This window comes from Gigantopelta aegis, chromosome 12 (assembly GCF_016097555.1).
Source record: "Gigantopelta aegis isolate Gae_Host chromosome 12, Gae_host_genome, whole genome shotgun sequence".
Classification (NCBI taxonomy): Eukaryota; Metazoa; Mollusca; class Gastropoda; order Neomphalida; family Peltospiridae; genus Gigantopelta; species Gigantopelta aegis.
The window spans coordinates 5,237,427-5,251,643 of record NC_054710.1 but is presented as its reverse complement, the minus strand read 5'-3'; the positions used below and the strand labels follow the sequence as shown (position 1 = coordinate 5,251,643).

General features: G+C 37.1%; 1 protein-coding gene across 2 annotated transcripts in view; it reads left to right on the top strand.

Annotated features, from left to right (window-relative positions):
- The window catches only part of LOC121386418, a 29,189-nt gene extending 18,146 nt beyond the window's left edge, over positions 1 to 11,043 (top strand). For both annotated transcript variants that reach the window (XR_005959649.1, XM_041517306.1), the window contains exons 8-10: positions 7,912 to 7,932; positions 9,376 to 9,430; positions 10,568 to 11,043. Coding sequence is in view for 1 of the 2 variants with exons in the window: in XM_041517306.1 (XP_041373240.1) it covers positions 7,912 to 7,932; positions 9,376 to 9,430; positions 10,568 to 10,613 (122 nt within the window). In the remaining variant the exon portion in view is untranslated. The remainder of the gene's footprint in view (positions 1 to 7,911; positions 7,933 to 9,375; positions 9,431 to 10,567) is intronic.
- The last annotated feature ends 3,174 nt before the right edge of the window (positions 11,044 to 14,217 follow it).

Genomic DNA, 14,217 nt, shown 5'->3' with positions numbered 1-14,217 from the left:
GCCTGCTTCTCTCGGCTATAAATCCATTATTAGGATTTTCATTTCAATACAATTGGCAAGTATGTTAACGAACTTTGTAACACATGAATTGATCTATGAAGGAATTTTAGAAATGTTGACATCTTGAAAACTGTTAATTTGATTAATAATCCTATTGCATATATAACGCTTGGTATTTTTGATGGAAACAGAATTCCAAATGGATACCGATTCTCTTTCGAAAACGACAAACAGAATTTTAAAAACTATATTGACACAATATTGAAAATATGAAGAGTTCAGGCGCAAAACGCGATATAAACCATTTTCTTTCTTGTTTTAGTTAAAGCCATTATTGTATGTCAGTAAGGGCTAATTGTAGGCCCGCTGATTTGCCACAAAACTCGATTGATCCTTATGAAATTGTATTGGGTAAATCCCGGTTGTTGTTGTTTTGTTTGTTGTTTTGTTTTGTTTTTATCAAAACGCGATATACGCCAATTAAAAAAATCACTTTTAATGAATTTATTTTTAAAATGTATATATCGCGTTTTGCGCCTAAACTTCATATGCTTTCTGAAGCTGTTTAATATTCGCAGATAGCACTGACATATATGTCAATTGCTTGAATAGAATACACCAAACGTACCTAGACAATTTTGACTTGACAGCTAATTCAGGCGATCATTCATGAGATCAGAAAAATTCGAAGAGTATGCCTTCCAAAACTCGAAAGCACAAATAAAAAAAATAAAGCTGTTTGATCTGCCAACAAACACAAATTGATGAAGACATGATGTTTAAATACACTAAAAGAGAGTGTAAAAATACATTCTAAAATAATTACTTTACCAAAGCCTGAATTGACAGAATATGGAAAACACAAACTTTATTTTTGGCAGCCCATCAAAATTGCTCAAATCATTTGAAACCTTTTCGGCCAAGCAATAAAAAATATATTTTGGGACTTAACCTTTTTTAGTTCCAGAAATGAGTAGAATGATCAGTTCTCCATTTTTTAGGCCTTAGGTCTTTGACCTAACTGATAAATTTGTTCCAAATTCCGCCCACATCAAATCCCCCCCCCCCCCCCCCCCCCCACACACACACACTCCTGTCCTGTCAGAGGTTACGTCTGGGATGAGTGTGTTGGAAACCTGTGTGGTATAACTAGCATCCTATCCTATCCGAACATTCAGACCAATTGTAGGAAGCCATAAGTATTACACACCTGTCATTTGTTTGATCAAATATTACAACATTTTTCTGCTAATGTATCAAGTTACATTTGAGATGATATTGATTTTTTACGTATCGGACATTAGAGCTGCTATGAATACACTAAGTGACGAATATGATACGTATCACGAATATGGGGTCTCGAATACGAATAATTATTAACGAATACCAATATTTACAGTGAATTTATCAATACTGTACTACTGACTTGCTGAATGAAGCAACACACCAGTGAACATAAATCAAAAATAGCATTTAAACAGTTGGCTGTGTTTAACATTAAAATTGGAAATATTAGGCGTTGAAAATTAAATAATTAAATGCCAGTTATAAAACCAAAATTATAATTAAAAAAAAAAAACATAACAAGACGGAAAAAACAAAACAAGCATGTAAACACTGTCTAGAAGAAAAAGCGGCTCTATAGGCAATGATCATATCTCCTGTGCTGAACACCCTTTATTAGTAAAAATTGATGTAGTCAGTTTCCATTCAGGTATTATGACAACTCATTTAGATATAGATCCATAAAGTCCTGGCTTAACAACAGCAGGTATATAATTGACAGTAGATTTAGTGAGAATTTCATTTCTGAAGCTATTGCTATTGTATTGAAAAGAAATACAGGGTACAGGTATGGGTACTAAAATAACACCAACGTATGCCACTTTATTTCTTGGCTATTATATCATAAATAGAGAATGTAAATATGGAGATCATTTCAATATGTTTTTTATACAAAAGTTTCAAATGAGTTTTAGATTACAGTTTCGTCATTTTGGACATCCACAGTTGAAGTGCATACATTTTATAATAAACTTAATTTATAACACCCTTCTTTGCAATTTACAATGAGATCCGAAATTGATAACACACAACATATCAACTGACATTTATAGTAAACCTACTGATACAAGAAGTTATTTAAACTATAACTGATGCTACCCAAAATATACAAAATTAATATTCCGTTTAGTAACAATAGTGTCGGATAAAAGTGAGAGAAAACATGGTCTCAAAAAAAAACAACGAAAAAAACAAAAAAAACCCTGGTGCACGGGTGAAATATTATCTATGAGAATAACTAATACAGTACAACTCCTCTTTTGAGGCACCTTGTTGGCCGTGAGGTGCATCCCGTAATGCTGGATGATGGGATCCTGGTGCTTGAGTTGGGAGCATATCTGCGGGTATGTTTTCTGGCAACACACCACTTTGACCTGGAGTTCAGCAGCTAGACGGGTGGTCAAGGAAGTCCTACCTGATCAATTGGCTGGTCACGCCAAGCTCAAGAGCAATCACCTTTTCTTTTGTTATATTTGCCAAGAACAAACATTGCCTGAATGAATTGTGTTTGATCTTGCGCCAGATCAAACAGAATTTTAGGTGGTGTAATACACCAAGGTGGTAAAACAAAATATGAAGGAGTTTCCAAAGTGTCAATTAAATCAATGTTGGAAAGCGACAAAAAATGCTTAATGTGAAGATCAAATGTACGGATAGCATTTGGCCTTGCATCAAACAACATCATATATCAAACACTGCATTATGTGTAGGATGTTTTGGTAATGATCTAATCTTGGTAGCCTACTGCAGAGAAAGCTTTGCACATCTAGCACCCAAACAAGATTCGTGTGCATCCATGTGCAAGCTCTCTACAGTTTTTACCTCTGAAGAGGTCTATACAGACAGAGCATAACCTTGTGGTCTGCTCCCCATTATGTATAGCCAGTAACTTTTAACATATTGAGAGCCTTTAAGCCCTTCTTTTTAACATATTTAAGATGGGGGGCACAAAGGATAGTGTCCTGTCAAATATAACCCCCAGACATTTAGTCTTGTCCACAACTGGAATTGGATTTTTGTCCAAAAACAACTGTGGATCTAAGTGAAGACCTCTTTTCTGGCAGATATGCATACAGACCATTTTTCCTTTGAGAATTGAAAGCCATTGTCAGTTGCTGATTGATGAAGTGTATTCAAACAAAGCTGCAACTTACTTTCAGTGATACTCATATTGGACAATCTATAGCAAATCTGGAAATCATCGACATATAACGAGCAATCCACACCAGGTGTTAAATGCTGGGTGATACTGTTAATTTTCACAGAAAATAAAGTTACAGACAGGATGCTACCTTGACGCACACCCATCACTTGTGGGTGAATATCAAACAAAGTCGACACCACCTGGACTTTAAAAGATCTATCTTTTAAAAGTTGATATATAAAAACTGGAAATCGACCTCTAAGGCCCATGACATACTTCTACGTGGTATCGTAAGTTTTCTCCAAATGAAAGAGCACTGAAACCAAGTGCTGATTATGGATGAAAGCTTCCCGACAAAACGTTTCAAATCTAACAAGATAATCAACTGTGCTACGTTTAGATTTGAACCCACATTGCACGTTAGTAAGCAATTTGTGGGATTCAAGATACCAGAGAAATCTACGATTGATAATTCGTTCCATGGTTTTAAAAAGGCAACTTGCCAAAGTGATAGGGTGATAACTAGTAGGACTTGTTGGAACCTTACCAGGCTTTGTAATAGGAATAACAATTGCTTTCCTCTAATCAGACAGTCACCAGAAAGTCAGATGTTATTAAAAAGATTCAAAAGAACCATCAACGATGATTTCGGTAAATGTTTCAATAACTGATAATGAATTTCATCTGGTCCTACTGAAGTATTGTGGGCTCTACGAAGAGCATCCTACAATTCATCCATAGAGAAATGTCTGTTATATACTTCAGCATTTTCGGATGAGAAATTAATGGACTGCTTTTCAGCCATATTTCTGACCGATGTAAAAACATCTGTACTGAAAGCAGAAGTTGAGTTATTAGAAAAGTTGTCTGCCAGTGCATTAGCAATGTCACGATGAGACGTAACATCTGTATCATTGACAGACAAATGATGAACTGTATTACTGGATTCTTTACCTTTGATTTTAAGGATCCTATTCCAGGCAGATTTTACTGATGTTTGTGAATTCAACATGGAGACAAAACTTCTCCAAGATGATGTTTTACTCTGTCTTCTCTCTCTTCGAACCTTAGCAATACAATAAGCATCCAGGTTATCCACAGTAGGTTCACGTTTGAACCTCTCAAGGAACCTGTTTCTCTCTTTAAGTGCATCCTTGCATGTATCAGTGAACCATGATTTATTGAAGCACTTTGGCACTGTGAAAGTCTTAGGAATAGTTCCATCTGCAATGTCCTTCAAGATGGAAGTGAACAAAGACATGGGAACATCAGCATCAATAATGGCAAACTGTTGCAGACGAGTGCTGCACAGATGCTGAAAATGACCCCAATTTGCCATCGCCAACTTCCACCTTTGAACCCTTTCAAGCAATGGAGGTCCATCATTCTCCAAAATAATGGGAAAGTGGTCATTACCACAAGGGTCGGAACCACCTTTCCAGGAGAAATCAAGAAAAGGTGAAGGATACAAAGGGTAAATAACATTTGCAGCATGAAAATATGTATCACTTATATCATTAAATAAAAATAAGTAATTCTTGAGAATTCCACTTGTTTACCTCTAATATTAATATCCTCACATCCCCACAAACTCCCATAATAATAAAGAGAGTAGGGAGCTGGTCAATTAGATCTTGAAGATCTCTTGGATTAAAATTAAAATGATTTCGACGTGGCAAGTAAACAGAACATAGAGTAATAGTTTTATGAGTCGCGTTTTTTACAGCCACAGTTTGTAAATTAGTATTTAATGACACTATAATCTGAGAAATGTTTTCATTAACAAGAATGGAAACACCCACAGATGTTCTATTTTCAGATTCTCTAAACGTATGATAGAGGTTAAATCCTCTCATGGTAATATGATCAGTGTTCTCCAAGAAAGTTTCCTGAAGACACACTGCAAGAGGACTATGTTTTTTAATTAAAAAACTTAATTCATCAAAATTGGACCTAAGCCGACGGCAATTCCACTGTAGGAATTTATTTGCCATTGGGTAGAAGTATGGGGTTTAGTTTTACCGTTTCCTTTGTCCTAGGTCGTGATGGTTTTGTGACTGAAAATAATCCTGACTTGAGACATCCATGTCATCACAAACATCCATCGACAAAGGATCAAAATGTGTTATGTATTGGGACGGATCTCTGCTCAATCTTCTTCATCTGTCTTGAAGAACTATTTTTATTACTTTTAGTGTCTTTTCCTGTCTGAGGGACACTATGACCTGGCATCCCAGTATTCAACCTACTTGATGGATTCTCAGAATCCAAAGACACTTGAACTGACTTACATTCTTTCTATTATTCAACAGCATCTTTCATTTCGTTAACAGCTTGATGTTGTCCCTGAACTTGTTTTGCTATCTGCTTTTCAGCTTTTTCAATATCTGAAAGGTTTTTTTTTTTTATATTGACTTTCATCATAACACCATGTTATATCAGAATTGACTGACATACTTCTGGTAGACACCTTAGCAGCAGCATATGACTGATATTCAGTGACAGGTCCTGTGGCCTCCGCCAGTTTCCTGGCTTCAGGAAAAGACAAGCATTTCTCAACTTTCACCTGTTGAACCTTTTTTCCCCCAACTTCCACGTTGCACACTCACGAGTATGCAAAGTGACTTCCCTTGCAATTGATGCAGTTGATGTCATTATTGCATGACTTGCTCTCATGATCAGCCTGCTCACGAGCACAGGTCAGTTTATTTTTCAGTGTTTTTTCCATGACCATACTGCTGACACTTAAAACAATGCAAGGGATTTGGTATATAAGGCTCAACAGGTATATCTAAATGCCCAGCCTTAATCGACTGTGGAAGGATTGGCTTTCCAAAAGTTAGGATAAAGGTATTCATAGGAATTAAGTCATTATTCCTATGAACCTTAATCCTCTTGACAGCAGAAACGCCCTGTAATGGCAAAATTTCACAAACTTAGTCATCACTTACACCTTCCAAGTCACGAGACCGAATCACCCACTTTAATATGTTTGGGGAGAAATGTGGTGTTACAATGATACAGATATTGCCAAAACTGGTTGACTTCAACAAGCACTTTGAATGACTCTCAGTACTGCATTCAACCAACAGCGATCCATTTTTCTTCTCTTTTTTTTTAAATCTTTACAGTTTTATGCTCGCCAGCTAAGCCAACACGCCCTTTCTGTACAGCAAAAGGTTATAACCTCTTCAAGGCTCCGTCATCAGATGAACTGATGACCAAAAAACTTGGCTAGGAATCTGACGTTAACAACTTCGATTTTTTTCACAATTAAAGGATTAGTCATAGATACTTTATCAGATGATGAAGAATCTGAAATCTCGGTGTGGACCCTTTTCAGGCATGGTTGGAAGCCATAATGTAGGGAAAGTGATTCATCAACTATGCTCCCCACCCAACATGGGGACATGGAGCTGCAGATAACCAGCAGACACCCATGCCAGGGATACATGGTTAATATACTCAGGCAATGAAATAATCAAACACCTGATTGACCCTAACAGCCGCCCAAGAGCATCAAATACGAAAGGTAACTAAATCAATGTTTGTTCTTGGCTACTATAAACAAAACACAATTTGTGTGTTCTGGAGCTTGGCGTGACCAGCCGATTGATCAGGTCGGGCCTCCCTGACCACCCGTCTGGCTGAACTCCAGGTCAAAGTGGTGTGTTGCCAGAAAACATACTCGCAGATATGCTCCCAACTCATTACGGGATGCACCTCACGGCCAACAAGGTGCCTCAAACGAGGAGTTGTACTGTATTAGCCATTCTCATAGAGAATGTTTCACCCCTGCACCACGGTGAGTTTACAGTACTTGCAGGGGCAGTAGTAGTAGTAATAGCAGTATTACTACTAGTAGTAGTAATAGTAGTCCTAGTAGTAGTAATCGTAATAGTGGTAGTAGTAATCGCAGTAGTAGTAGTAGTCATAGTAATAGTAGTAGCGGTAGTAGTCATAGTAGTATTAGTCATAGTAATAGTAGTAGTCGTAGTAGTAGTAATATTGGTAGCAGTAGTGGTAGTTGTTGTAGTGGTAGTAGTACTAGTAAACGTAGGCATGGTAGTACTATGTCCAGTAGTAGAAGTCATATTAGTAATATGCCTAGTGATAATAGTATTTTTTATTTATTTTTTTATTATTATTATTAAAAATAATCATAATAATTGCCTTGATCCGAAAATATTTAAGTTTTTCTCTTGTTCTTAAAGGGACATACCCTAGTTTCAGCTCATGAAAATTAGCATTTAGTTTCTTTAATCTAGAAACATGTAACCCATTTGGATAAAGTTACAATAGAGTGAAACATGAGTCTGTGACTTTGAAATGGTGAAATACCCTCTGAAAATAGACTAAAACTCGACTCCATAATTGTTACCTCTCAGACACACGTGCGTGTTTAAACATATTAAAAATGCATTATGTGGTATTAAAAACACCAGGGTGACCAAACACACCTCGAATGTACGGAAATGGATAATCTAAACAATAAAATCTAAGTAAAGTATGATTTCACTTATCAAATAGTTAAGAATATGCCATAATGTTTAAAACTAGGGTATATTCCTTTAATATGTAACAAACAAAGCTAGCATTCAAATGGCAGATTATATTAATAATATATGTGAGAAATTGTTAAAACACATTAAAACATAATAAGGTATAAACAATGTTTTATGTAATTTTTCTTTTTTCTATAGCTTCTGCCGAAGGAAATGATGGTAAGTATTATGGAGTTTTTTTTTCTTATTAACGAACTTTGTAACATATGCATTGATGTATCTATGAAGGAACTGTAATAGGAAATGTAAACTTCATAGCTGTACAGGTTGTCACGCTCATATTTTCAACTTAGTTTGATGCTTGCCTTGTTCATTCAAGTTATTTAAAACTTGTGTAGTCGAGGCTTAACGAGCACAGCATATACTTTGTCAAACAGAATGCAAGTAAGTAAAGATTCATGAAATATGTAAGTTATACCATTTGATAGAACCGAGTCTCGGTGTATTGTGTGATTTCATGCAACAACAATCCAAATAGGTTCGTTTTAATACAATACAATGCAATACAGTACAACCTGCTTTATATGTTTTATTGCTCCTGACGTTATTGGTCAATTTTTGCTATATGTTTTGTTGTTACTTGTGTTTTATATTTTATGTTTTATTATACAATTACCATACTTAATTACAAGTAGTTACCCTTTTTTCTACAAAATTATGTTGACTGGAACAGAAAGACCAAATAACAAAATATATGAACGTCAACTGATGTAAAAGAGGCAACATCTTGATGATAAAAAATAACTAAAATGTATATCAAGTAAGTTAGATATAATGAAACTCATGCATAATGATCTGTTACACACCGTAATGTTTTTTTGTTTTTTTTAAATTTGGTATTTGTGATGGAGTACATACTGGAAAAAACAGAATTCCAAACGGATACTATTTTCTTTTGAAAACGGCAAACCGAATTTTAAAATATATATTGGCACAAGTTGGAAACGTTCATTAAATGAATGTAAAGATGTTTTCTGGAGCTGTTTAGTATTCGCATATAGCGCTACAATATATGTCAATTGGTTGAATAGGAATACACCAAATGTACCTAGACAAGTATGACTTGACAGCTAATTTCAGACATGAGTAGAATGATCAGATTTCCACATTTGGCCTTAGTTCTTTGACCTAACTGCTAAACCTATTCCAAATGTCTTTAATACTAAATTTCTTTAATACCAAATTTCTCTATTCAAAACTTTAATATGTAAAACGTGTGGTGATATTTACGTACAAAGAAAAACACTGGAGACTTAAACCTAAGCATTAGTGGTCACAGATAACAAACTAAATCAAATTAATTACGTTTCTTGAATGTTAACATTTTCATTATTGTCCAGAAAACTATTTTTAGTGTGTCCCCCATTCAAAATATTCTCTGAAAATATTGTATAGATAGAAATATAGATAGATAGATAGATAGATATCAAAGGTCAAAATTGGCTGAAATTTCTTCTGCTGGCCAAAAACCAGATGGACCAAACGATTGACTCCAATTAATATGAAAATATAAACGTAAATTAAACTCCCAGTCCGTGATGATGTTCACCCTCCATATACTAATATAGCGCAGATATATGTAGATACATATTCTTGTTTCAGGTGCCAGTGTCCATGTAGCATCAACTTATATGGTTATCTTCTGGACCGTTGCAGGGTAAGAATACATATACACACACACACACACACACACACACACACACACATACACACACACGAACAAACACACACGAACACACACACACAGACACGAACAAACGCACACACACAGAGAGAGAGAGAGAGAGAGAGAGAGAGAGAGAGAGAGAGAGAGAGAGAGAGAGAGAGAGAGAGAGAGAGACAGACAGACAGACAGACAGACAGACAGACAGACAGACAGACAGAGAGAGAGAGAGACGAACGAACACACACACAGACACCCAAACCCACACACACACAGGCACACACTTACACAGACACACACAAACACAGAGAAACACACACACACACACACACACACACACACACACATACATACATACAGACACACACACACATGCGCACATACACACACGAACACATACACACACAAACACACACGAACAAACACAGACACACAGGCATACACATATAAACACACATAGAGAGACAGACAAACACACACACACACACACACACACGAACAAACACACACGTACACATACACACAGATACACGCACACATACACACGTATACACAAACACACACACACACACACACACACACACACACACACACACACACACACACACACACTCATTAAAAATGTTTTACATGCCACCTTTGAAATATGGCTGTATATTCCTATTGTTTCAACACGATTCAGTATTAATACATTTTACCAACACGTCATATTCGTGTCATGTCTAATTTACTCCTCAAATTATTTAAATATATTAATTAGCAGTCATGTGTCCAGGGCAGGTGGGTGTCTGATGCCGATCAACCTAGTCAAACTGAATGTATTGATTTTTTTTTTCTCGTTCCAACTGTTGCACCACAACTGATCAAAGGCTGTGGCATGTGATCTTCTGTCTGGGACGTTTTATAACTATGTGATCTGGGCCCTTGCTTATAAGACGTTTAGAGTGTGTAATGACGTCAAGTGCATACAGTTTCTATGGCGTTGTAATGACAGACTCTATTAAGAGTCTAGCCTCTAAACATTTTATAAACACCAGTCCAGAAGCTGAACAAAATTCAAATAGTAGTTTGATGTAAGGTTGTTGTTTTTTTTTCTATTTTTATTTGACGTTTCTTTCTCTCTATTTACAGACTGACCGCAAACTTGCAGAGGACTATCTCCTTTTTCTTCAACTAACTCAGCTCTGAAGACATCGTTCATTTTAACATATTTTAAAAACCTACCCAAGCATGTTTATAGTGGAAACATAACACTTTTTTTTATAGCCTGACCATAAGTCAGCTGAACATGATCGCCATGGTCTTTTACTAATTCACATGCTAGAGACAAGATTCAGAAAACAGAGAGAGAGAGAGAGAGAGAGAGAGAGAGAGAGAGAGAGAGAGAGAGAGAGAGAGAGAGAGAGAGAGAGAGAGAGAGAGAGAGAGAGAGAGAGAGAGAGAGAGAGAGAGAGAGAGCATGAAGCCCGACATTGTACACACCTGGACCCATATTCACAAAAAAGTGTAAATTTACGTCTACGACTAGCACTTACGTGTGCCGTAGATTTACGTTTACGTGCAAGAAGCACCTTATTCTCAAAGATGGTTGTAAATATACACGTAACTTAGTTGGACGTAAATCTACGATTTAACATTATCACTGGAGTAATTAATAAAAACACATTAGAAACGATGGCTACTGGGTAAATAACAAATGCGCAAAACGCAATTTTGTTTGTCGTCTGCTAACAATAACATTGCGAACAGTGAACCATGGCATTTTGGTATTGGTGGGGATCCGCGTTTTGGTACGAACTTGAGGACATTTCTTAAAAAGGAAAAGATAACTCAGGAGAAATTGGCCAAGTCGAAAACATCCGTTCGATCACGAACAAAAATATGTTCAATCCGTGGGCTTTTGCCATAGCAAACTGCTTCATTTATTGGAAATGCTGCTAGTTTCCATAAATAATAGTAAATAACGGCGATCGTGCTTGATTTATTATATGTACACAACTTACGTACAGCGTTAGTTGCAACCTGAGGCACTCTTATATTTACGTCCAACTTTACACGTAACTTACGTTTTCGTTGTTTCGTGAATAGCTCTTGAGTCGTAGATTTACGTTTACGTGTAAAACTAGGCTTACGATATTTTGTGAATATGGGTCCTGTCCTTTCTCTCTGCCTCCCTCTCTCTCTCTCTCTCTCTCTCTCTCTCTCTCTCTCTCTCTCTCTCTCTCTCTCTCTCTCTCTCTCTCTTTCACTGTCTGACAGCTTGCATTGTTTTGCTTTAAAATAGTGAAGATGCTATAACTTGTTAGCATTGGAATTCAGTATTTTTTTATCTTGAATTTTTCTCCCACCATCTATTCACTACTCTTTAAAGTGTTATTTTTAGAATTTGTTCAGGTCCACTGGGTTTCTGTCTTCTGTATGGGAAGTCTGATATTATACATGCTGGTTTTTATAGTTTAACCTAAAGGTTTGCTTGTTCCTTGCTACTTGTTTTGTTGTTAATTGGTTCTTTTGCATTTTAATTGTCATCAAAATTCTTTGATGTGTATTATGTAATGACACTCCGTGTCCGGTGGTTTGGCACACTCACTATTTGATATATCCTCATTCATTGATTAACCCCATGAAGAAGACGAAATATAAATAGATCAGATGTTGATAAGTGATTTTTTTTTTTTTTTAAATGCATACATAAATAAATACTCTTCAACATTTTTTAATTTGACATTGATTTTCAAAGTTTAATTTTTTTTTAATCTGGTACATATGATACAAGCAGCCATGGGAAGAAGATTACCCTGTACATGTCTAGAACAGTATCTCTGGGAATTCACCTGAAACATGTACACAGGCATATGTGTGACATAGGGGAGGGCAAAATGTCAGTATCTGTTATGACCACCACGAGGCCTGACAACGGCGACGCATGGAAGCAATCAAACATTGCACAACACGTTGTGGAATGTTCTGCCACTCATGCTGCAGTACAGTAAGAAGTTGCGGAAGTGTCTGGGGTGGTGGATTCTTCCGGCACACACGCTGAAGCAGTGCATCACATAGATGGTCTACTGAATTTAAATCCGGCGAACTGGCAGGCAAAGGTAATGTCTGGACATTGTGGCGCTGCAGAAACTCATGACTAACATGTGCGGCATGTAGTCTGGCATTGTCATTCTGAAACATTCCACCGTTGACGTTCATGTGCGGAATGAAGTGATGCTGTAGGATTTTGTCTCCATCTCTGATGCCCGTCAGTGCGTTTATAGACATGTGTGCGTCCATCAGCACGTGCCAGGAGAAAACGAGACTCATCTGAGAACAAAACAATCCTCCACCTGGCAAGTGTCCATGCTACCATCTGCTGGCACCACTGCACACGCTCCGCTAAGTGACGTGGATTATTTTTTTTTTAATTTTTTTTTATGTCGCAATGGTCTTCTAGGGAGAATTCCTGCCTTCCTCGGCCGATTACGAACTGTCTGGTCAGAAATTCTGTATAATCCAGGGATATCACTATGGTTGTTGCTCTTGTGGTTCAGTTTTGAAGATGAAGCATCCGGATGTATCGATCTTGAGCGGCAGGTGTTACTCTGGGATGACCTGACCTTGGCCTGTCATTAACACCTTAAGTGGTGTTGTACCGTGCCCATAAAGCAGAGATGGTCTGTCTGGAGACACACAAAGTGCCTGGCCACAGCTTGTTGAGTTGCTCCAGCTTGCAATCTCCCAATGGCATTATTCTGTTGATCTGACATCAATCTTGGCATTATTGCGTTACCTACAGTGTCATTATGCGGTCTGTTTGAATCACTGCTGATGGTACAAATATACCAAATAAAATCCCATAGGCGACCATGTTAACATTTGTGTTTAAAAACACTATATGCAATATATCAACCAAACTAGGACCCATAAATACCAGTACTACAACCTCTAAAAGTATTAACTACAGGAAATGGTACCTTCCATGGCTCATTTTCGGTATAACCAGATGTGTTTACAACACACCTAGTTTCGCAAAAAATTTGTGTACTTTCTTTTACAGATACCCCATACAGGTTCCAAGCACAAGGCTACTTGACACAGTGGTACTAGATGAAATAAAATTGCATACATTTTTAGCCCAGATGAAACTGTTTTTTGTTGGTTTTTTAACAACCAAAACACTCACATTTATAACCAATAGCAGGACTTGTGGCGTTAACTTCTCTATCAAAAGTTCGGTGCACCTCAAACTTTGGCACAACAGGTAGTTATTTGGTTTAGTGCTAGCTATAGTGGTTTTTTATGTCCCACCAACGGAGGGCTCGGCATGCAAAGTTACAGAACTTTATGATGCATGTGCTTCCCTGAGGGTTGCGCTTTCGAGTTTCAGTACAAATGTTGACTGGCTACGTTTATGCGAATTGAACGTATTTGCTAGTGTTTTTGCATCACCATTCGCTCACTTTCGTGCTTGTCTTTACGATGTCCTTGATTTTATAATTTTTTTGAAGTGTATATATAGAGAGAGAGGATTCGTCAGAGCGTTTTTTAATATGAGAAATATCTGGGATATAACTTATCTGGGTATACACTGGCGTTTGCCAGTGGTACAATGTTGCCCCATGCACTGAACGTGAACAATGTGGTGGCAAAAAGTCATGGAATTGGACAAACAACCCTTTTTTCATCATTCATGGGAATCTGAATGCTCAGTATTACAGTGTTCAAATCATCATATTAGTTGTCATTCCGTTTACACTGTGCATACAGGAGTTGCTACGAGCTGACGTCACTTC